This window comes from Suncus etruscus, chromosome 1, assembly GCF_024139225.1.
Source record: "Suncus etruscus isolate mSunEtr1 chromosome 1, mSunEtr1.pri.cur, whole genome shotgun sequence".
Taxonomy (NCBI): Eukaryota; Metazoa; Chordata; class Mammalia; order Eulipotyphla; family Soricidae; genus Suncus; species Suncus etruscus.
The window spans coordinates 157,277,883-157,303,738 of NC_064848.1; the positions used below are offsets into that span (position 1 = coordinate 157,277,883).

At 34.8% G+C, this 25,856-nt stretch overlaps 1 protein-coding gene, 1 non-coding gene and 1 pseudogene across 2 annotated transcripts; 1 reads left to right on the plus strand and 2 right to left on the minus strand.

Moving 5' to 3' along the window:
* Positions 1-1,426: 1,426 nt before the first annotated feature.
* ASPA (aspartoacylase) lies at positions 1,427-24,816 on the minus strand. Its single transcript, XM_049782622.1, has 6 exons — positions 24,437-24,816; positions 17,654-17,840; positions 15,505-15,598; positions 8,823-8,934; positions 2,968-3,073; positions 1,427-1,912 (listed from the first exon to the last, which is right to left on the minus strand). The coding sequence occupies exons 1-6, from the start codon at positions 24,670-24,672 to the stop codon at positions 1,715-1,717; spliced, it is 933 nt and encodes a 310-aa protein (XP_049638579.1). The 5' UTR covers positions 24,673-24,816; the 3' UTR covers positions 1,427-1,714.
* LOC126031379 (small nucleolar RNA SNORA51) lies at positions 21,020-21,152 on the plus strand. The gene has a single exon (XR_007503288.1). It is a non-coding gene; the product is annotated as a small nucleolar RNA SNORA51 (small nucleolar RNA).
* Positions 22,823-23,374, minus strand: LOC126014018 (DNA-directed RNA polymerase III subunit RPC9-like; annotated as a pseudogene).
* Positions 24,817-25,856: the final 1,040 nt, after the last annotated feature.

Sequence of the window (25,856 nt, forward strand, 5' to 3'; positions counted from 1 at the left end):
TAAAAGAACTGATGTCTTGAGAGCATTGTAGATAATATAATATGATGTGATGCCCCCATCTAATACCACAACTCACTATGTATAGCACCACAATCAAGAATGTCTGCTACCCAAGTCATTAAAATGTAACAGAAGGTAAAGGGGGAAGATCACATAGACTTAGTTAGAAACTAAGTAACACGAGTCAGACAAAACTTGTTAGAAATAATCAATACAAAAATAGAAAACATAGTAACCTAAACTAATTTGTTTAATTAAAATTTGATGGAAGTACAAAGTATTACTGTCCAAATTTATGTCTGGAAAAAAATTGACCCCCAAAAATGACTTGGATGTTGAATACAAAGGAACATTCACAGGAGATATCAAGAAAGTTTGATAAGTTTATTATGTATAAAAACTGGTAAATTAATTTGTTACTCTAGATTATGGAGGAATAGACTTTATTTTAATAAAAGTAATTTTGGTAAAGTTACAAATATGTTGGAAAATTTAAAAACACATTAATTGTGCTCTGTACAATGTTGAACATGGAATAAAATAGTTAAATGGCACTTTCTCTAAAAGAATAAAAATATTCACACACATACATCTTAGATAATAGTGTGGTTTTGGTAAATACATTTGAAATTGTTAATATGGTTTTCTTGTGCCCAAACCATGAGATAAATATGTTCTTTGCTTGGCTTCTATGGCCTAAAAGGAAATGGGGTGGCTGCTGAAGAAGATAGTGAAGGCAGCATTTTAGCCTAAGGATCCCTTAGAAGAGTGTCATGGTACTTTGTGGGAATTTTTTGAAAGATTGTATTTTTGAAATTAGAGACACAGATTTGGGTTACATTTCTTATAGTGTCCATTACCTTCTGTCCTTATTATTTATTCTTCTAAAGCCCAAAGACTGAACACAATGGTTGGGAATTAATAAAAGTGATGTTTCAAAATGAGAAATCATGAGAAATAGTTTTCATTCAACTTTGGCAAGTTGGGAAGTAACTTTCAGGATAAAGAACATTAAAACAAATGTTCTAGGCAGTCCAGAGAGGAGATACTTTGCATGGGCAAATGACATTAAAGAGTTTCTTGATTTTTCATAATGTAACCGTGGCAATGAACCCTTATTTCTTGTTCACATTTCATCTTCAAAGATCATTTAAAAATCTCCTCTAGATCTCATATACAAAAATGTTATAGAATGGTTTTCTACTACATTACCTTTAATTCAAATATAAAGTAGGATATGGGGCCGGGAAGGTGGCACTAGAGGTAAGGTAAGCCCCTTGCAAGCGCTAGTGTAGGACAGACCGTGGTTTGATCCCCCGGCGTCCCATATGGTCCCCCCCAGCCAGGTAACTTCTGAGCGCATAGCCAGGAGTAACCCCTAAGTGTCAAATGGGTGTGGCCCAAAAACAAAAAAAAAAGTATATAAAGTAGCATACAATTTAAAAATAACAAGGCTTGACCATTAGTTTCTAGTAGCATTTATGTATTACTTGTAAACACATATTATTGAGTTGTGATCAAATTACTTTTTAATTAAAATTTAATTTAAACTAAAACTATTAAAGAAATTTACCTGAACGCTCATTTGTGAAAGGCATTGGGCTGTAGGCACTATAGATATGAAATTGAGTAAGGCATAATCTTGCTTGTCAATAGTTTATAAACTAGTAGAGTTTTTGAACATACAATGACATTTTTGAGTAAGAGATAATTTCTAATGGTGAGAGCAGTGAATACTTTTTGCTTGGAGTGTTAATTTAGTTGTTTTGGCAAAAGCTTCTTTCTTTTCATAATAGGCAGCCTCATTTACAAATACTGGATACACTGTACTATCTCCATCCAGTGGAATAGTCTTTCCATCAAGAGTTAAAAACAACGGGTCCCCAGGATGCAATGGCTTCCAGTCTTGATCCTTTTAGGAATAATACAACATATTAATTACATTATTTTCTTTAAAAATTTCTTGTCAAGATGTAGATATGCATGGGATCTCAGAAATGGCTCAACAGCAAATGCAGGTGCGAGTTCAAATTTTATATGGTATGAGGTGATCTTAACTGTTGGTGATAGCCATCAAGAAAGGCAGCTGGCATAAAATTGGAAGGTTGTAAGTTTATTTATTTATTATTTACTTACATTTTTTGGACCATACCAGCTGTGCTCAAGACTTACTCATGGCTCTGTTCTCAGAGATCACTCCCGGTGGTATATGTGTGAATATGGGGTACTGGGAATTGATCTAGGCCAGTAAATGAGGCAAAAGGCTTATATCTTATACTATCTCTCTGACCCAAGGCTCTGATATCACTTGCTTATGCTGAGCCAGTCCTGCTCTATAGAATTCCTAGAGAAGGGCCTGGGAGATGGGTTAGTGATTTATAAAGCTTCAAGGTAAACCCTGAGGGCCTGACCTTAATCTTTGGTGCAGTGCTGGTGTGACCCAGACAAAAATAAATCTGGACAAATAGCATATTATGTCATTGCATTCTAAAAGCTATATGACTATGGAAAGCATCTAACTTCCAAATCTGTTTTATTTTGTTTTAACATGATACTAATTCCTATCATTGCACTTGGGCAGGAGTTTTATATTCTTTGAGAAGGAGTCTGACTACCCTTTCTTCACCTCATAATTTGGTTAGAAGAGCTAGCTACTTTTACTTCTCTTGGTGGTATGTCTGACTTCTACATCTTATTGCCTCCCAGCACTTATTTTTCATGTCATAATTTAGAATTTCATATAGATACAAACTGTAAATTTGACAAGAGTAGAGACCGTATTCACTTATGTATCCCCGAGAGAAAATGAAGATATACCCAGCAACTATCTACTAAGTGGTTTGAATATTTTACCCGCAATACAGTGTCTAAGAACATCACATGAGTCATGTATATTATGTAACTATAAATTTTTAATCAAAGATAGGTATCACCATTTTTAATATGTTAAGAAATTGCAAATATTACCTGCAGATTAGGGTGGATAATAGCAGTAATTTCTCCACTTTCATTCCTGGGATAATCAACTTTCTCTATTATTTTATAGACCTCAATTGCACAGGGAGGGAATTCTCTTCCTAGGGTAAAACAACATATACAAATATAAACTATTTTAGGGAAGTACAATACCCACAAGACCAAAATGAAACAGACAGTTATAGGGACAATAGACCACATTTAGTTAAGAATTTTTATAAAAGTTTTAAGCCAAAAAGAGTTCTTGAAATGTTTCTATTAACAAACTGTATACAAGCATACTCAGCCAGAGTTTGAAAACAGATTGAAAGTAAGGAAGATAAAAGATCTTAGAACTGTGAAATAGGCTATTGGAATGCTAATCTCTTAGCTGTGTGAATTGATCAAGAGACTAAACCTCTGTTTATTATTTTTTGGGGGGACACCTGGCAATGGTCTGGGGTTACTCCTGGCTCTGCACACTCAAAATTACTTCAGGTGGTGCTCAGGGGACTAGAGATAGAACCTGGATCAACCAACTATGCTATCTCTCCAGCCCAAGAGACTAAACACTCAGAAGCTTTTTTTTTTTAACCTGGCAGGTGGAAGCTTTGTGTTACTTTAGTTTGGAAGGACTTTCCCATTCTGACATTTTATGAAAATGTTATCTTTAGCAGGCTAGGTGTCTCGAGCATTTTGCTCTTTTTCATAACTATGTTTAGCACTTGGGCAGCTGAGCTGTGATATTTAGAAATACAGGCCATTTGTTAATGCCAGTCCACCTTCCAAAGATGCAGAAATGTTAAACAATCCAATGCCCAGAAACTTGGAAAACAGTTGTTTACATATATCTTAGGCAATCTCTGAAAAAAAAAAAGGATATACATTTGTCCACTGTGGGGCACATTTATATACTTTTGTAATCTAAAGGAAAATCTTCCTTTTCTCCTAAAATAGAAGGTATAATTAGACCTGCACAAATGTGCATATTTTATGATCATTTCTGTATTAGTATTTCCTGTATAATGCACTGCCCATAAAATTTGTTGGTTTAAAAATTATTTTAACTGGGTTGGAGAGATAGCATGGAGGTAAGGCATTTGCCTTGCATGCAGAAGAATGGTGATTTGAATCCCGGCATCCCATATGGTCCCCCGAGCCTGCCAGGAGCAATTTCTGAATTTCTGAGCGTAGATCCAGGAAAAACCCCTGAGCGCTGCCGGGTGTGACCCCCCCAAAAAATTATTTTAACTCATGGTTTTGTGGGGATGGTTGGGAAATTCCTTTAATTTAGTCTTGAATTGGTAAGTAAACAGATTGGATTTAGCTTAGAGATATGAGAAGTCATTACTTTCATATCAAGCATAAGTTAGAGCCATATGTGTCTACTTATCTGAGTGTCTGAGTTCTCTACTTTGGAGCTTTTTTTTTGGTTTTTGGGTCACAGTCGGCAGTGCTCAGGGGTTACTCCTGGCTCTATGCTCAGAAATTGCTCCTGGCAGGCTCGGGGGACCATATGGGATGCCAGGATTCGAACCACCATCCTTCTGCATGCAAGGCAAACACCTTAACTCCATGCTATCTCTCCAGCCTCTACTTTGGAACTTTTTACTCTCTAGTAGGCTAGGGTAGGCATATTCTTATCATGCTAGTGCAGAGTTCTCAAAGGTAGTAAGAGAGCAAGCCCAATGTGTATAGTTCCATTTTAAGTCTTTCTTCTTTTCAGTAATTTTTTGGTTTCAGGGCCACACCCAGTAGTGCTCAGGGCCTACTCCTGAATTTGTAGTTGTGAATTACATCTGGGAGCTAGGGATTGAACCCAGAATGACTACGTGCAAGGAAAGAGCCCTTCCCACTGTACTAGTAATCTAACTTTCATGACTATTTTTTGTTAATATTACCAGCCCATGCTATAGCATACTAAATCATAAAGTAGAAATTCAAGGAAGGTAATATCTTTACTATAAAACAATATTTTGGTAAATTAATACAGTACTTTAAGTGTCTTCTTTGACACAAAAAAGAAATACATGGTCAAACTAAATTCAGGAAATAGGGACACTGACACCATATTGAAAGGGTGCAGGGAAGGAAAAAATAGGTGGTCATATTTGCATTCCAAAAACAAGATGAAATTTTATTAGATGTCGTTTCTTTTGGGGGGGGGTTTGGCCACACCTGGCGACACTCAGGGGTTACTCTTGGCTATGTGCTCAGAAATCGCTCTGATTTGGGGTACCATGTGGGACACTGGGGGATTGAATCATGGTTGGTCCTAGGCTAGTGTGCTCAAGGTAGATTTACAGCCTGCGCCACAGATCTGGCCCCAAGATGTCATTTCTTAGATCAGAAGTTTTAAAAGAAAAGGAAGAAGTGATATCACCCAAAGAAATTTGTTTCTGTTACTTAAAATCTCATTAATAAAAGGTTTAAAATGTCTAATCTTTATCAATTCTTGAATATTTCCTATATCATTCTAAACAAGTCATATCATGTTTCTGCTGAACAACTCGACAGCATACTCTCTTCTGTTGTTGGTCAGTTTTGTTCTTTAGACAATTTTATCTTTAGATAACTTTATTTCATCAAGTTCGATTCTATTCTTCAGGTCACAGAAATCAGGTTTAGTTGCTTCTTACTATAACAATTTCAAAACTCTAAAATAAAGGCCCATTTTCTCTGTCTAAATATCTTCAATCACTATTTACATGACAAACACATAGGATCTACATAAGGATATTTGCAAACTGATGTCTTATGTGCATCTGAGGAATTATCCTTCTGGATGGTTTTTACATTCTTACATTTTAAACTTTCTTCTTGGCTAACCTCTACTTCATAGATAGATTTTTTTTAATTGAAATATGGTCTCAGGGCCTTAGAGATAGCATAGTCAGTAAGGTGCTTGCTTTGTATGTGGCCAACCCAGGTTCAATCTCTGACATCATATATGGTCCACCAAGACCCACCAGTAGTGAATTCTGAATAGAAAGCCTGGAGTAAGCCCTAAGTATCACCAGGTATGCCATCTCTCAAGAAAAAAATACCACATCACCCAAATAAATAACGAGTCAGAATTTATTCTTAATTCTCTAAGTGTTATTTATCTGTGGCGTACACACAAAAACTCCAACACCTCCCTCATTCTTGTTTTAAAGTAAGTTATTTTATAGGGTCATATCTGCAGTGGCTATTAGGGGGGATGCGGTCAGGCCTGGAGACCAATGTTACAGTGTCTGGCACTGTTTGGTTCTTGGGCCATGGTGTATAGTTGTCAGACTTGGTAGTATTTGGGGGACTTTAAGGGTCCCAGAAGTTTGAAAGGTCATGTAGTTCTAGGGAGACTTAACCTAGAACTTTACACATGCTAAGCATGAGCTCTACTGTTTCATTCATATTCCTGGCTCCTTATTCTTTTTTTAATTATAAAAGTAAAACTTTATTACTAATATATTTAACATGTGGTTTAGACAATTGTTAGAGATTGTCAGAACTTTTTGGATCCACCTTCAGAACTAGATATTTTCCTATTAGTTTTCTGCTTCATATTTATATGAGGTGTTACAACTATCCCTCTAAAAGTCACCAATAATAATTTTGAAGAATAAAGAGTCAAGAGTGAGCTCTTTTGTCAACAATATTTCGATAATGGTGTTCCCTTATTGGTTTAAAATTCACCAAACTGAATAGATTTGGTGAAATTAGTCCCAATTGGTAAAAACAGTTAAAGATTTAAAAAGAATTTCAGAATTCTTTGCTTAAATCAAATGTTTCACAGAAGAGTAATGACACAGAACTACTCTGATTGAAGCAGAGATGAGGGTAGCTTTCTTGGTGGTAGAATAGATATTAGTTCTTCATTGCTGTGGCAGGAATTTATGGACTGTAATCTTAGACATACATATTTCCACAAGGTTTGTGGTCTTCATGCTTTCTTTCTTTCTTTCTTTTTTTTTGGGGGGGGGGTGCGCATACTCAGGGTGAGGCTCTCAGCAATTACTTCTGGTGCTGCTTGGGAGACCATACGAGATGCCTGGAATTGAACTCTGGTCACTGCAAATGCCCTACAATAGCTCGAGCTCCAAAGGCACCTGTTTGTTAACACATTGTAGAACCATGGTACCATTTGAAGAGTTTAATGAGACTAAGAGGTGGCTCCCTTGCTCCAGGTCTTTAGACAAGGTGGTGAGAAGCTGGTTTTCAATTTTTATTTTTGTTTTTTGGGCCACTCAGAAATTTCTCCTGGAGGGTTTGGGGAAATATATGGGATGCTTAGGATCAAACCCAGGCCTGCTTTATGTAAGGACAAGTGCCCTACCCATGGTACTATTGCTCCAACCCCCATAGTTTTCATTCTTTATGACTGGAATCAAAAGATTTCCAAGTACAGAATTTCCTGGTATTTCAGTAGCAGATAAAATGTAAGATTAGGAATTATTATCCCCACAGAAACTAAACTGTTCAAGAGTTCTGTCACTTGATGACCCATTTCCTCACAAGAATTTCAGTTCATTGGTGTTGGAACATTGTAGGCCCCAATCTCGATAACCATGAATGACTGTAATTCATGGTGATTCAATTAAAAATAAAAGAATTTCAGTCCAATCCATTGGAACAATTATTTATATAGGAATCTCTCTTTGAATTTAACTGCAATTAAAAATGTTAGAATAAAGTTAATTTTTGCAGTATTAGGAATCAAACCTGGTCTCTTGCATATATGGCATGCACTTTAACACACACATGCCCAGCCCCCCCAAAACTTGCCATTTTATTAATAGACTATTTTGAAGTTATTTTAAAATTTGCTGACTAGTGATCAGGTAGTATATAGAATTTCATATATGCATCTATCATGAGTTCTTATCTACTCAGTTTTTATCTAATTATTTTTAAGTATATTAGCAATAAATAAATAACTCTTGATAACTAAATAAAATTAACTCAGTTTTGTGTGTTTTCTTCCTGAATGTTTCTTGTGTATTAGTATATATATTTTGAAACAATTTGGCACAGAATATGCTTGACATGCAATTTGTTTCAATTAATAATGTATTCTGATCATTTTCCAAGTTATTTTTTCAAATGAGTGGATATTTAGTTTTTTATTCTATTGTTTTCTATCACAAACAAGATTACAATAGTCATTGTGTAGTACTCTGTGCATGGTCTATGTTCCTTTGAGATGTGGAGCTGCTGAAACAAAGATACATTTGTACATTTATAGAACTATTAGCACATTTATAAAAGTGGATTCTGCCATATATCTTCTAACTTGTCTTTACCAATTTCACCAGTAGACACTGAAAGTTTCTCTTTTCCTAAGCTTCAGCAACACTTACTAGTTACTAGATTATGTTTTCTCCAAAACTGTGGGAAAATGGTTTCTCATTTAAACTTGTAATTCTGATAATAATAATATTAGAAATCCTTGCATATATTCATTGAACATTTACACATCAGAGTCCTTTAAAATAGAGATAACTAGGAAAATAAGAATTTTACCTTGAGGAGATTTCCTTAATAGATACCTTTATAGAGTGTTATCTATTCTGGTCATTGAGAAATAGGTAAAATGAATAAACTTTTAAGGAGCACCTGGAATACCTATGGTCTTCTGAGCACTGCCAGGAGTAATTCCTGCGTGCAGAGCAAGGAGTTCACCCCTGAGCAGGCCAATTATAGCCCACCCTGCTTTATCCTCCTCAACTAAAATGCATCTAATATCTTTAGTGTTGCAAATCTTACCAAAGTTGAAACTGCTGTTTCAAGGCTCAGTGGTAATGTTACATGTAACTGTCTCATTTTTACTTTCTAGTTTATACACATGCACACACACAATTAAGGAAACAGCTATATCTTATTACTTACCTTCATTAAAATCATGTATAAAATCAAGAGCATGTTTAATCATTTTTCTCATTTGTTCCAAAATATCAGCTCTTAGGACTCCTTGAGGTTGGGGACCAACTTCTATACCTTGATGCAAAAGGGTACATGGTCACATTAATATAGAATATATTATAAACTTGAACAGTTTAATATATATATATCAAGTTTAGAATCAGTAAAATTTATTTAAAAGGTAGACTCTAAAGCATTATGGAAATTATATGAGACATAATGGTAGGCAAAAGCAAAACAGAACACTTACATGTGCAAATTATATGCATAGTGAATAAAGAATGGGCAAGCCAAAAAACCCACAATTATGTTAGAAAAACCTTTAACACCGTTTGATAGTATAAAATATTTAGAAATGTATTTAACTACCCTTTACTAATATAATATCCTTTAAGTACCCTTAATAGTATAAAAGATTTTAAAATCATAAAATAGCAAAAGGGGCAGAAAATTTTGTCTAAAATAAAAGTGGCCGCAAAGATAAACTTTCATAAACATTAACATTTAGCTTAAAGTGGGGAAAAGATATATTTTTCTTATAAAAATCTAGACTAGATGAAAAATTATTAAAAAAATTTAGACTAGATGAGATAAGGATTAAGTCAACACAAATAATTTGTACAAATATGTGAAAATATGTTCAAAAATGTAAAAGACACTGTTGGTGATCTATCCCAAATCCATTCCACCTCCTTCATTGCTTAAAGAATCCTGATCTTGGTTAGGTATTCAATCTTTAATTGTGTGTTGTTTTCTGTTTTATTTTTTTATTGCTCACACCCAGTAATGTTCCGGAGTTACTCCTGACTCTGAGCTCAGAATTTACTCCTGGCAGTATTCAGGGACCATATGAATGTGGAGATTGAACCTGGGTAGGCCACATACAAGACTCCTACCCACTGTACTATTGCTCTATTGAACACCCATCCCTGGTGTTCAATATTTGAGATTGTTAAAACTTTGTATATTTTATATATAGTATAAATAAATCACATAAATTATAATAATTCCATAACTTAACTTTAATAATTATTTGAGAGGGTCAGAGCGATAGCACAGTGGCAGGGCATTTGCCTTGCATGTGGCCAACACAGGATGGACCCTGGTTCCATTCTCTGCATCCCATATGGTCCCCGGAGCCTGCCATGGGTGATTTCTGAGTGCAGAGCCAGGAGTAACCCCTGAGCATTGCCGGGTGTGACACAAACAAACAAACAAACAAACAAACAAAAAACCCAAACCCAAACCCAAACCCCCCTCAAAAAAAAAACCAAAAATGAGAATGAATATATAATCTAGTTCTAACTAAATGGCTAGTAGAAGGTCTTTAGGGAAGTTTGTGCATCTCCTTCCATCCACTAGATACTGTCACATTAGCTTACGATCCTTGAAATTGCAGTGGACATGTGGCCATGGATGTAACTAGAGACATTAGACTGAAAAGAAAATAAAGCATCTGGAATCTGATAAAATTATTGAGCTGTTATGTAAAATAAGACATCTTAAAGCCATTTTAAGTTTCCGACAGCCAAAACCATTCTATATATATTTATTTAGTTTTGGAGAGGGGAGGTTGGTGTGAGAGGGTATTTCAGACATTAAAATTCTCTCCTTTCTTATTATGAGTGAAGGATTACAGGTAGGGTGACCCTATTTTTTAAACCCCAAACTAACGTTGACACCAGATTTTATTCCAGAAGAGAATGGTTAAATTTGTAGGATGAGGCCATTGCGGAATCAGAAATATAGCAGGAATAATAGTCTTAAAAGAAATTATTAATTTATCTTTTTATTTGCGTTGCATTTTGAATCACACCTTGAAATGCTCTGGCTTTGTGCTCAGGGGTCACTTCTGACAATGCTTAGGTAACTATATTTATTGCAGGAGATTGAATAACATACAAAGCAAGTGCTTTAAGCCTTGTACTATTTCTCTGGCCTAGAAAGAATTAAAAAGTATATTTTTTTCCTCAATTCTGAGGATTTAACTTAGGTCCTCACACATAAAAGATAGGTACTTTATCACTCAATTACATCTCCAGAAAGAATTTTTTGTGGTCATACTCAACTGTACTCAGGGTTTATTACAGGCTCTGCCCTCAGGACCTCAGGAATCACTCTTGGTAGGGATTGGGATTGGGAACATAAGGGGTTCCAAGTATCAGCCCAGTCAACTGTGTGCAAGGCAAGCACTCTGTTCCCACAAAAAATTTTTCTGAATGTCAAACAAAACTTTGGTCAATACAGAAAAGCTAGGAGACTGTCTAGCTACTCTTGTGTGTGTGTGTGTGTGTGTGTGTGTGTGTGTGTGTGTGTGTGAGAGAGAGAGAGAGAGAGAGAGAGAGAGAGAGAGAGAGAGAGAGAGAAGGGGGTGGATAGAGGGGAAAGAGGTGAGAGAGGAAAGAGAGAGACAGTGATAAAATGGAGAGGATAAAAGATGGAGTAGGAAAATTATAAAAAAGATTTTGAGAGTGGCTGATTATAAGGCTGACTGTAGTAAATTGCTTTTCTTTTCTTTACTTTCTTTTGTTTTTCTGTTTTGTTTTGTTTTGGGCCACACGCGGCGGTGCTCAGGGGTTACTCCTGGCTATCTGCTCAGAAATAGCTCCTGGCAGGCACGGGGGACCATATGGGATGTCGGCATTCGAACCAACCACCTTAGGTCCTGGATCGGCTGCTTGCAAGGCAAACACCGCTGTGCTATCTCTCGGGCCCCAGCAAATTGCTTTTCTGAGGGGGATATATTTGACCTAGAACAATCCTATTATATTTCAAATGCCTTGTCAATGGAATGCAAAGTTGCATCTTGTAGGAAGCTAAAAGAAGCTCAAGCAAGTTTGTTTGGAGCAAAAGTCAAATGAATTATAAAGTATTATAATATTTCCTCTTTGATCTTAGGGGTTTCCTTCCAAGTGAAAAATTATATGACTATATTTTTAAGTAAGATAGTAAAGCTTAAAGAACATACAAATATATATATATATACATATTTATAATGATCTTACTACTTATTTCCTTATACTAAAATGTCTTAGAGATTTAGCTAAATACAAAACCTCTCAAATATATATACACACATTTGTATATACAAATACAGAAATACAAAGCTGTATTTCTTAATTTTTTTTTGGTTGTTGATGTTTTGAGGCCACATCCAGCTAGGGCTCACTTCTAGATCTGTGCTTAAGCATCACTCCTGGTTGTGCTTAGTGGGCACTATGCAGAGCTGAGGATCATACATAGGTTGGCTGTTTGCAAGGCAAGTGACCTAACCCTTATACTCTCTTACTGGGCCTGGATATGTTTGTAGGGGCACAATTTCATACCTCTTCAAAATGTATGTTATAGTACCCATCATTAAAGTGTGTAAATATTCTGAGAAGTTTTTCAGACCTCACAAGACTGCATTGCAGGCTGAAGCTGTGCTCTGATTTATTACCCCCAAGACCATTTCAAAAATATTAAAGGGGTTATATATATATTTCCCAAGACTATTTCAAAAGTATTAAAGGGGTTATGTATATTTCTTTAGGTGCATTCCCTTAATAGGCATTCTTATTGTATATTTCCTTATGTAGAAATAGTTTCCCTTTTTTGAATTTGTTTAGTAGAAAACTCTAGTAGGTAAGTTTCTCTTGGGTTCTGAGTTCATGTTAGAACCAGGTTATAGGGATTGTTTAGCTTGTTATTTTTACCCCCTTATGCACCAGTAGTATCCTGTGGCATTGTTTCTTTTTGCAGAGGCATATTAAAATGGGGGGAATCTTATGTATAAAAAGAAGCTGTTATCTAATAGGGATAGGAACTCCTAAATTTTTTTTATTGCAAGGGAGCCTTTCAACCTGAATATTTGTCACTGTGACTTGACTTAGGCTTCAGTTAATCAGACACTGGCCATTCATCTCTGACCCCAAGATTCTTTCTTTAGAACTGGCAAGGTTTTCTGTACCAGCACCAGGAATCGAACTTTCTACCAGGAAAGGCCCTAATGTTGCCCTGGCACCAATTTGCCCCAGGGTGGGTTCATATGACACCCTGACGACTTGGAAACAGCAACAACTTACTTTAAGGGTGGGTTTCCGTGCCTTGCCACCTAACTGTGAGATGAAACCAAAAGACACACTGTGACACCTAACTTTGAAATAGGATCTGTGCGAAAACCAAGATCTCTAATTACTGAAGCCTGACTGAGACAACCATGAGGAGAACTTTTCCTGAATCATTAAGAAATTCTTTGGGGTTAGACAACTTAGTATGTCTGGAGCCTTTGCTTGGTCTTATGGCAGGATGCTTCATGGTAGGGACACCTTGTTCTTTTTTTTTTTTTTTTTTTTTTTTACAATAATCACTAAAATGAATTTTAATTTAGCAATAATATTACTAAGAAATATAACTGCATAACCAGTTTCTGATGAAGAGGCATGTGCCAGCACAACTGTTGTTACTAGTACAGAAAAGAAGAAGAAAAAGAAAAAAAAGCGAGAGAATGAGGACTAAAGGAAGGAAATGAACTTTCTGGATACATCATGTTTAAGATTGTCTGGTTATACCAGAGATGCTCTACATAGAATCAAGGGAGACTGGAAAAAACCTATTATCATATTTGTGACTTGGCATAAACTGCTCACTTTCATGTCATCGTTTCTGCGAGTCTTTGTTATACAAATAAAAATATTTTCTTTGTATTTAAAAAAAAAAGAAATATAACTGCAATATTTTTTGCTTATTTTTTCTACTTCTGTTATCAATTACTTTGGAAGAGAAAAAATGTCTATTTTTCTACCAAAAGTAACTTTAATGTACTGTCTGGCAATTTTTAGTTAAACCATAGATATTTTTATTAGTTTACAGAAAATAAAGTCAGATGGTAAAATTACAAAATAATTTTTATTTTGGTAAAATAACATCACACATTTTTTCTGAAGCAAAATTATTTTCAGATAAAATTTACTAAGATATAATTTAATTTTTTATATATTATCTCAATCATTTAACTGAAGTTTAAAAAGTTTGTACCAAATACCATTATGCTCTCTAAAATTCACTTCACATTAGTATAAAATATAGTGTTAAGCTGACTATGACATTGAAAATTCAGATCTTATATACATTATAATGTTTGAGATTAATAAAAGGCTGTAAGTAGATGTGTGATATAGAGTGTGAGAAAAATCTCACCTACATTGCTATATAAACATTGGCAAGTTTTAGTTTTAATTTATAAAGCATAATAATTATAGGAATATATTGAATTTATTAATTTAGCTTAAAGAAAAGATAATGTAGGCTTAAATCTCCAAATAATGATAAGTTTTAGATACTGTTCTTTTCACAAAGACATGTTTCCTTTTCTTCCATTTTAATAGATTCTGGATTTCTGAACATTTGTGGCAATGTCTTTAAGGAAATTAGGTCACTATTCCTAGTCTGAAAATTAAAAAATATTTTTAATCCAGTCAAGTCACATGGGGATACCCTGTTCTTAAGTCAGAGATTTTTTTTTCTATTTTCTCCAATTTTTGCTGCATCTATGAATAAAACTGCCACTCCTTTTTAGTCTTTTAGAAAGGGTCTCCTACCTTTCTCATAGAACTGTGGGATACAAATTACTTTGTTTACCTCATATTTCTGCATTTTTCTATAAAATTAAGAAGGAGAAAAATAAAAAAGAAAGGATGGGGTCTCAGGTGCATTGATGGAAATAAAAAAAGGGGGGTGCAGAACTAAAAATAAATATCTAAGCCAAAGTCAACAACACTAGAATCAAGAGACCCAAACTTTAACAATCTAAACCAGGGGTCTCAAACTCAATTTACTTGGGGGCTGCAGGAGGCAAAGTCGGGGTGAGGCAGGGCCGCATAAGGGATTTTGCTTACCGAATATTCGCAATAAAAAATCGCATTAGTAAGAAAAAAAATCGCAAAAAATCGCATTAAATATTTGCATATCCCGAACGGAACTGCTCGGGGTATGCGAATGTTTAATGCGATTTTTTTCTTACTAATGCGATTTTTTTATTGCGATTATTCAGTAAGCGAATAATCGAGAATACTGCAATATTTGAAGGCTGGCCGCGGGCCACAAAATGTTGTACGGAGGGCTGCAAATGGCCCGCGGGCGAGAGTTTGAGACACCTGATCTAAACTTAAAATGAGCTATGTTATAATGGCAGGCCAGGGGCAAAGGGTAGTGGTATAGGATGCACTCTGGGAACATTGGTGGAGGGAGTTCTACACTGGTGGGTGGAATTGGCTCTGATTCACTGTATGAAATCCAATTATGAAAGACTTTGTAAATAATAGAAATTTCAATAAAATAAAATAAAAAACAAAATAAGTTTTTAATGGCGTTTCACCTAGAACATACTTTTGTTTGATTGTTACCATTGAAAATGTGACTTACCAAAAACCAAAAAAAAAAAAAAAAAAAAAGAAACTGTGATTTACCGGGCCCGGAGAGATAGCACAGCGGCGTTTGCCGTGCAAGCAGCCGATCCAGGACCAAAGGTGGTTGGTTCAAATCCCGGTGTCCCATATGGTCCCCCGTGCCTACCAGGAGCTATTTCTGAGCAGACAGCCAGGAGTAACCCCTGAGCAACGCCAGGTGTGGCCCAAAAACAAAAACAAAAACGAAAATGTGACTTACCAACAGGAAACTTGGCTATAGAACGAGTGGTTGCATATTTGAGGGTAGGATGCTCAATCAGATAAACATAGCAGGGTAATGGAGCCAAGGAAGTCTGAAAAATATTTAGAACATCTTTATTATTCTGTGAAACCTTATGCTTCTTTCTCTTTGCTGTTAGTGTCAATAATACTTAAAATATGTTTTACTTCCTTAACTTAGATTAACTTTATAAAATATACTCTATAACCCAATGTTATTACAACTTTGAAAACATAAAGATATAAAATCACATAAAACACTGAATTATCTCTAATATTCTGGGTAAAATGTGTATGAGGCAATTCCCTAGAATCATTATTAAAATATGAAAGTTTTGGGTTTTTTGTTTGTTTTTGGGTCACACCCAGAAACTGGTTAGATTTTTTTTTTACCTCTAGTTACAATTATGGTTGATTTAGTATAGGTTTTGTGAAGATTCTGATTTTATTCTAATGGTTAAGGTCTAAACTTATAAAAATTAGATGATTCCCTAACCTCCACTGTTTGGATGCAAATTCAAGACAGGCACTTCAGTTTGATAATAATGCCAGTCATTATTGTCAGCTTCTGTGCCTGGCAACCAAAGAATTCAGCTGTCCCTTAATGAGCAATAAATTATGTTTTAATAAGGGCTGCATTATGCCTTCTACCAAAAAAAAAGTGTCAAAAAGTCACAGGAAAATAAAACACCATTAAAATATTTGGCCTTTGCTTTATATTACTATAGGGCTACATATTTAAAACAATATTTATCTTATTTAAGGATTTTAATAACAGTCATATGGAATTAAGCATTATGTCAATTTATTCCATTTAATTGATTTAAAATTTATTTTGAGCCATTCCAGGCAGTGTTCAAGAACTGACTGAGCATTCTGCTACTCTTGATAATGCTTGGGGAATCATGCTGGGATTGAACCAAGTTTGCTGCATGTGAGACAAGTGCCTTAAAATCTATATTCTCTGTCTAGCCTATAAACCAGTTTTATAAGATGAAAAAAGCTAGATTTGGGGAGTTGAGTATTTTTTTAAGGAAGTTTTTCTTCACCTCTCACTCCAGTTAATGAATGAGAAAAGCAGGATTTAAAACCAGGTTCATGCAGCTATACTGGTAAACACTTTTTAAAATTACTTTATTTAAGTACTGTGGTTACAATGTTGTTCATAATACAGTTGGGTTATTTTTTACAGTTACAAAGTTGTTTGTGATTGAGTTTCAGTCATACAATGTACAATACACATTTCCTGCCACCAATGTACCCAGTTTCCCTCCTATTCTTCCCACCTCTTTTACTTAATTATACTGAAAATGATAATCTGTCCTACAGAAACAAGCATATAATTTATTATTTGGGTTTATTTTTGCTTTCATTTTTTTCTCCTCCACTACAGGCAGTGAATGGCGAAATTTTTCATCTAGATTTTGAACAATAAATTAATTAGCTTAAATGAAGTACTTAAAGAGCAGTTACATGTTGTGATATTTGAATCAAATTGAAACAAAATCAGAATTAAAGAGAGCCTATCTTAAAAAACAAAACAAAACAAAATGGACCGAAGCGATAGCATAGCAGTAAGGTGTTTGCCTTGCACGTGGCCAACATAGGATGGACCCTGGTTCAAATCCTGGCATCCCATAAAGTCCTCCAAGCCTGCCAGGAGGACTTCTGAGTGCCGCTGGGTGTGACCCCAAAACAAATAAACAAACAAAACAAAAATAAAAAAAACCTATTTTATAATCATCAGTTTCTAGTCAATTTAAGTCATTCTTTTCTTAAACTCTCTAACACTGTTAAGTGAGCTATTTCAACCAACTCATTTAAAATTTTGGTATAAATTTTACTTAATTTTTCCAAGTTAACTGTTATTGATACCATTACTGGATAAAACATTTATAATTTAATATATGAAAGGCTCATAATGTACCTTATTATGTTATTCATTGTATTTCATTTCCTTTCTATTGTCTTTGACCATTGTTTATATTCCTGTGTTCCTTCTACTCAAAATCTCCTATATTGTCTCTTGCCTCCTTCCCTCCTGACCATTTTCAGGTAGTTTCATACTCATAATTGACTTTAAAGTAGTGGTCAAATGCTAACTTATACATTGAAAACATTGACATTACCTTAATATAATGAGACATCTGAATTAAGAAGTCACAATGGGAATCTTCAAGAATAAGGGTGCACCCCATGTTAGAAGTAGTGTTGTGAAGGTCAAAAATAATGTCATAGGAGCCTTTTGGACCAAATAGGTTAATTATTTCTTGAGCCCTTCTAACCTCATATGGCAAGTCCTCTGATGTATTTTTGCTGTTATTAACAGAAAGAAAAATATTAAAAATATCTGTGACTGATAACATAAAACACAATGAGAACATAATATATAAGAGTTTTATTGTCAAACCTTAATTTGAAATATCAATGAAGCAAAGCCATTTGAAAGCTTATTTATAAATGAAAAATCATATCTTCTTCATTTGATGCACGTAAGATTGTCTTGGAATAAAACTTATTTTTGTGGTCATAGGAAAGGCATTTCATACAAAATTTAGTATTTGACTTTAACCTTAAAATCATTCAAATAATTCATTGGTTTAATGAATGGTACTTTACTAATTTTGCACACAACTATTTATGGGGGTAGGCCATCAATTAAAAGATATTTTTCATATTCTAGTTCTAATGCACATAGTTAAAATTCTTTGCTCACAGAATTCACAGGTACTGTTAATTGAGTTTATAAATCGCTAGTGGTTCAGTGACACACTTTATAGACAAGAGTTTATAAAGCTTAAGAATATGCAAAAATTTGCAGATATTTGAGTGTATATATTATCTAACACAAGGGTCAACAATTTTTATTCAATTCTCAAATGAGTTTCTATCTTCCTACTTCTCTTACAATTGTTAGGATATATATTCTTATGGTGCAAGGTTTTTAAGGTTGATTTTTAAGCTATCTAGTTACATTTCTCTAAAATTTTTATTCCTTATTTTTGGTTTTTGGGCCACACCCGGTAACGCTCAGGGGTTACTCCTGGCTATGTGCTCAGAAGTTGCTCCTGGCTTGGGGGACCATATGGGACACCGGGGGATCGAACCGCGGTCCGTCCAAGGCTAGCGCAGGCAAGGCAGGCACCTTACCTTTAGCGCCACCGCCCGGCCCCTTTATTCCTTATTTTTGATAATATCTTTAATATATCTACATCTTGAGCCAAGGTAATTCCTATCGGGAATGCAATCAAGAAGATGGAAAAATCATTTCTTGGCTATGAAGATAAAAGCCAAGCAGACAAAAGGAGTGTGCTAAATGTGGAAAAAAAAATAGAAGGAGATTGTGTTACTGGTGATACTATTGAATTCCTGCACCAGCCTTGGACTGCTTACTTCTGCACTTAGTATTTGTGAAAACAAAATCTTTATTAAACCTAGCTTCTTTTTTTTTTTTTTTAAACCTAGCTTCTTAAAGATGGGCTATGTTTCTACATAGCCCTGCTGATGAATAAGAACATTGCTAAAACAAACAAAAAAACAAACAAAAAAAACTGGCAATAGTAAAAGATTTCTGGAATGTGCCATGGACACACATTAATTCAAGATTAAATGTATAATGAACCAAGGTGTTTCTGGTAGTGCTTGCCTATGTTACATTTCTCAGGAAAGGAGCTGTAAGAGGAAAAAATTCAAGAAGTCCTGGTTTAGATTGCTACTTACAAATTTCTATTATATTAATTAAACATAATTCCTCAAGGATATATATGTATATGTCATATATATCTCAATATCTGTTTTAAAATGTCATGAAACAGTTTTATGAGATCTTCACTACAAATTGATGTTTCTAATTTTTCCCTATGTGAGTGACAACATAAGTTGCTCAGAGTTAAGGCTTGCTTTTTATTGTTTGCTTGTTTTTATTTTATTTTAATTTATTTTATTTTATTTTATATTTAAGGGAGGCATACCCAATGGTACTTAGGGCTGACTCCTATTTCTGCGTGTAGGTATCACTCTTATATGGTTCATGCCAGGGATAGAACCCAGGAGGGCTGTGTGCAAGGCAAGTGCCCTACTTGCTATACTATTGCTCAGACCCCATCAGAGGAAAGGCTTGACGTCTTAAAATTAGTGAACACTTTGAGTTCTCATGCCTGGAAATGAAGTCTCTAAAAAGAGTGCCAAAGATTAAGCTGAAAGAAGAGGTAGAAGATCCTAGATGACACTAAATGTGATATGAAGTCACATAAATTTATTCTGGAATAGATATTTGGGGATATTTATTTTAGTAAGGAAGAAACATGATCTTTGTGTTAGGTTGATCACTCTAGCTGCCACCATATAGAAAACTAATAAATTTAGGCAGGAAGAGCTGTTGCAAGGCTGCACACATTTTTGTTTTGCTGTGTTTTGCTGTGGGGCTGTTATTTAGTGGTTTTCAGGGCTTATTCTTACTTAGCGCTGCACTCAGTAATTACTCCTAGTGTACTTGGGGGACCATATGAGAGCCAGAGATTGAGCTTGGATCAGCCTGGCAAATGATGTTGCTGTTGTCCTATCTCTATGGTCTCCTGCATGCAGATTCTGTAGGGAGGCAGTCTAACTATTACACCACATACAAAAATAAGCCAAGTTAGTGAAAATGAATAATAAGATCAGATTTTTAAAATTCTCACAATTATTCACTAATTCAACAACTAGAAGGACATACTAATCTAAAAGGATGAGGAAGATGAGTTTTAAGATGATTTCCATAAGCGATTTAGTGAATAATGGTGACATCTCAGTAGAAATGGGAAAGACAGGAAAACCTCAGAGTTTATCAACCTCAAAAATATTTAAAGTTACTCCAAGAGCAAACTTTGTAATCATTAAATAGTATTAAATATAAGAAGTAAAAAATAAATTTAATTAAAAAATGCTTTTACTGAAATAAATACTACTGATTGGTTAAAACAAGAAAAATACACCCTAGGCTGTTTGAAATTTACTTGAGAAGTTAACAAATCAGCTAAATGAATCATCTCCATTGAATTTTTTTTTTAAGTCAGGCTTCATTTTATTTCTTTCTATCCATGGCATAACAAACTCTGAGTGGGATAAAGGAGGGATAGAAAACAAAAACAAACACAATTCTTTTTTTTTTTTTTTTTTTTTTTTTGGTTTTTGGGCCACACCCGGTGGTGCTCAGGGGTTACTCCTGGCTGTCTGCTCAGAAATAGCTCCTGGCAGGCACGGGGGACCATATGGGACACCGGGATTCGAACCAACCACCTTTGGTCCTGGATCGGCTGCTTGCAAGGCAAACGCTGCTGTGCTATCTCTCCGGGCCCAAAAAAGACAATTCTTTGAAGCAGGGGTCCTCAAACTTTTTAAAAGGGGTCCAGTTCACTGTCCCTCAGACCATTGGAGGGCCAGACTATCATTTAAAAAATGAACAAATTCCTATCCACACTGCACATATCTTATTTTGAAGTAAAAAAATAAAAACCAGCCTCCCAATGCTTACCACAGGCTGTGTTCTTTACACTGACTGCATAGAAAAAGGAGGTACTGTAAACGCACCCCTTATCCACCTCAACCCAGGCTCTTTGCTTGGTCTGTATTGTGAATGGGGCGACAAAGAAAATATGGGATAATATATTTAAAAAGAAAACAAGTAAAGTTAAATCAACAACAACAACAACAAAAAAGCATCTTCTACAAAGAAGTCATATATACATATACATATACATATACATATACATATACATATACATATACATATACATATACATATACATATACATATACATATATACTTATGTCCTCAGGTTAAAGTGAAGCAATAACACAGGCACAGATACACCTTGCTGATTTATTGCCTACATCAGCAAATTCTGGTGAAACTCAATATTCAAGAGACATCCCTTTAACGTCAATGATTCCCATAAGCAGAACTCACTTATCCTTAGCTAAGACTAAGGACTTAGCTAAGACTGCAGACTTGCAACTGGTAGGGCTGCAAGTAGGGAGGCTGAAACAACAGCAGCAAGGGCACGTACTTACCTAACAACATGAGTTTCAATCTGGGGACATATGTGGGCATTTTCTGCCCCATAAAGGAGTCAGAGTGACTGAGAAATTACATTTTCAGCAATCTTCCTAGAACCTAAGGTTAATTGTCTGGTGCTACTAAACTCTCCAACGCCTAGTCTTAACAAATCTTCATATGGTAATTATCCTAATATTTTAAACTTAACACCTGACATAAATTTACAACCACCAATCATTTAAATATTTTTTGGGCCACACCCAGTGGCCCTCAAGGATTACTTTTGGCTCCGCTTAGAAATTGCTCCTGGCTTAGGGGACCATTTGGGATGCTGAGGATCGAACCCGCATCCCTCCTGGGTTAGCCACATGAAAGGCAAAAACATCCTACCACTGTGCTACTACTCTGGTCCTTCATTTTAATTTTTATTTGAAGTTACTTCTCATTTTTATATATTCTTTGTTAAAAATTATGCAACTGTATTCCTTTTAATACTGTAAAAACCTATTGTCCCCTTGTGCAAATAAAACTCCCCAATCTCAGCTGGGAGTCACCCCACATATCCACCCACCTCCACCCCTACCTAGGCCAGGAAATCTAGAAGTGGTCAGAAAGGCAGTTGCCACTATCATTCAGTGTGGAAGTTTCAACGGGAATGAAATGTTTAAGATTAAACAGTGAGCTCGTAAACAAATCCATGTCAGTAAAGAAAAAGGGCATTCAGAACCATAAAAGAGTCATGCCAGACCTATTCTTTTCAACCTCCACACTTCTTGAGATAAAGAATTCTTTAAGGTACAATAATTGCAGTGTGTTTAACCTAACACAAAAATATGCTGCTCAGGAAGTTTTGAATCATCCAAAAAAAATTCTTCTAACTCTGATCTCAACCCAAGAAGGCTCTGAGCTCCTGCTTCTGAAGTGCTTAAGGAACATGTATTTGACCAGTTGTGCACAGGGACCAGCCCACACTAGATGCTCTAGAGGACATGTTGTTTTTTTTTTTTTTTTTAAATCAAGTGTTACACAATCATTGTCATCTATTTTATATATATAACACCTTTATTCATATATATATATATATAACCTTAATTCATTGTCATCTTTGACTCTTCGTCTCATTATTCCAACAATGCAAGTCTGTTTTTGCCACATTTCTTCTCCTGAGGGCACAAGTATTTATTTCCAGCTTATTTCTGAAAGACTTATTCTTATGATTTATCCAACTAACAAAATCAGTGCTATAAACTAGAGGATAAAATCAAACAATTTTTTTTTTAATCTGGAAAACAACTGCGGGGCCTTTTAATTCATGAGGCAAGTAGGGTAATGGCTCTTCTACATTTGGGTCCTCTTCATCCATTGTAATATCTCTGTTGGTAATTTTCTGCTCAGCCTCTGGTCCTGCAGGTAGAATGCTTGTGACAGTGTGAAGGGGAGCTTCAATCTGCTCCTCTGTAAGCCTTTCTCTACTCTCTTCCATGATCAGTTGGATTTCCACAGCAGTCATAGGCATGTGATTGAGCAGCTGAAGTTTTCAGCTTTGGTCAATTGTGGTTTTTCACTGTTGTAAGAAATTCTCTGACAATCTCAGGACTCTGGTGCCTGCATGGTGCTTTTTCATATTTGTTTAAACTTTCATAGATGAAAGTATTCAAGTTATGTTGCCCAGAACTGTGCTTGTTCTTCCCACTTTCTTTACGTTGCTCTTTCAGATCAGTGAGTGATTGGAACTCCTCCTTGTTACTGAGCAGTGCAGAATTGGCATCCTTCACTTCCATGCTGGCTCAGTCACAGTCCGACACACAGTCCTGAGTCCCCGCCTCACCACCTTCAATGAATTCTTACTTGTAATTTAATTAAAAACTTGTCTAGGTGAATGAATTAACTTTAATTGTGTTGATATAACCTCAATTACAAAGATAAAACATTTCTGAAATAAAATTCATACTAGCAAATATAATTTGATATTTGTATTACAAATATATATATATATATAATGTCTGCTCCATAAAGTAAGTCCTATTTATATTAAAACTAGTAGCCATCTTTTGATATGTGGTGAGATTAAACTTAGATAACCCTCAATTCAAATTAGAGTTTAATAGAAAAATGTCACATAAAAGCAGGACTGAATTAGTTGTTCCTGTTGTGTCTTATTTTGAACTAGTAGTTTGGAAACATCTTGTGGTATAAAACATTTTTGTATTATTTTCAAAGTACCTGGTATAGTGCCCAAGAAAAGTATTTTTAGGTTAACCAAAGAGTATAGAGGCAAAAGACGTACTTTAGAATTCATAGTAGAGGCTTTCATGATGTAAATAGAATATACCTAGAATGTTAAAACTAGATTTTAATTCAGTGATTTAAATTCAGTTAAATGCCTTTACCTATTATTGACCCACTGCTGTAAATAAGTATTTGCTCCTCAAATGAGAATATTCCTATGCTTCCTGTTGATAGGTATTTAATTACTATTTCATTAAATAAAGATAAAATACCATAAATAGATACCTAAAAATCTAAAAATAGTATAGGTAAACATACTGTTCAATATTCATTTATTCAAAGATTATAAATTTGTTTTTTAAAAATATAATTTAAAATAAAAATCTTTGTTATTGACTGACTTGGTGTATAATGTGTTGAAAAATCATTTAAGAACAATCTGGTCCTGTAAAAATGTTTACAAAATATCATGTGAGCCCAGATTAGATAATTGTGTAATTCATAATGGCGGCTGATTAAAAGTGAAAGTATTTTATTTATAACTACAGATATACATAGAGACATGAAAATCGTACAGATATGTGCTCATTCAAACAAACACTGCTCACACTCACAGTTGCATACAAAACACAAAATATAGTCTTACCTAAGATTTTCAAGGCCAAAAACTCGATTCAGGTCGCAGTCAATATATCTGGTACACTTCTTCACTGCTCTTGGGTTGGTGATAAATGGATTTACCTCCAGTCCTGTTCTCTGAATCTCAGTGCCATTCTCTAGCCAGTGTTTAACTAGAAATATTCCTGTTAGCTCATTCCCATGAGTTCCTCCAAAGATAGCAACTCTTTTAATAGGCTCTTCAGAAACATAACAAGAAGTCATTTTGTCCAGTAGAGTTATCTTATTTCTATAATTCAGAAGAGAGATTAATGAAAACAACTTCTTAAGAAAGACTTAGGAATTCAAGTCTAAATAGTACTTTAACCAAAGTACAAAGTACAAACATTCTCTTGGAGTATGTTTTCATTTTCTGTCACAAGTTTTGAGTCAGTTTATTATATGGACACTCCCTTCTTTAGCCCTGCCCTTTACCATATTTGGATTAAAATATGCAAAGATCAACTAGAGATACTGTTGTTTACTTTAACTTCTCACTCCCTCAAATGGTCAGTAGGTTAAAGTGCAATAATGAATTATCATCTAATACAAATGCAAAAAATTCACCAGAATAACATCTAATAGTGCTATCATAACTACTTTATACTTTTATACAAATTTTATACTTTCCTAATCCTCAAAAATAGAAAAAGAACAGGTCTATAATATGTACATTATTAATGGGTATTTATATTTCCACTCACATTTAAAAGTACTTTTTTTCTGGAATGAGTTCATGCACTTTTTTTTATCATATTAGGGCATTTGAATTTTATATCTATAAACAGACAAAGGTAGTGTCCAAAGACCTTCTCTAAAACCACTGCTCTTTCTGCTTTTTCATGGTCAGAGTAACAAGGACCAAATCAATGAATAACAGTAATTAAAAAGTCACTTTAAAACATGCTTTACTTTTTTTTCTCATAAAATGTTTTGTAATTCTGTGTTAACTTCCTTAGGAATTTTTCTAATTTTTTTGGCCCAATACTGAAGGAAAAACACTGTTAGTAATTTCAAGTCTTTGTAATGATTGAAAATGTCTTGAGGCATGCATGCTCTTTATAGAAACAACATGTCTTGAATTTCTATAAACATAGACAAACTCACTGGAGACAGGGATTCTCCACTGGAATGTGTTATTCAAGAAGAGATCTTATTAGAAAAACTATTATATTCATTTACTAAGATTAATATATTCCTTAGGGGAAATGACTCATTACTAAATGTGATTTGATTTTATGATCTATCATTCAAAAAGTCAAAATATTCAGGTACTGGAAATACTATTTGCTGGTAGTTTGATAAGAATAAAAAGGACATAAAGTTTATATAAATTCACTACAATGTTAGAGTAATTTAATTTACATGACCATTCTATGTTATCTTAGTTTATTCATATCACCATTCTT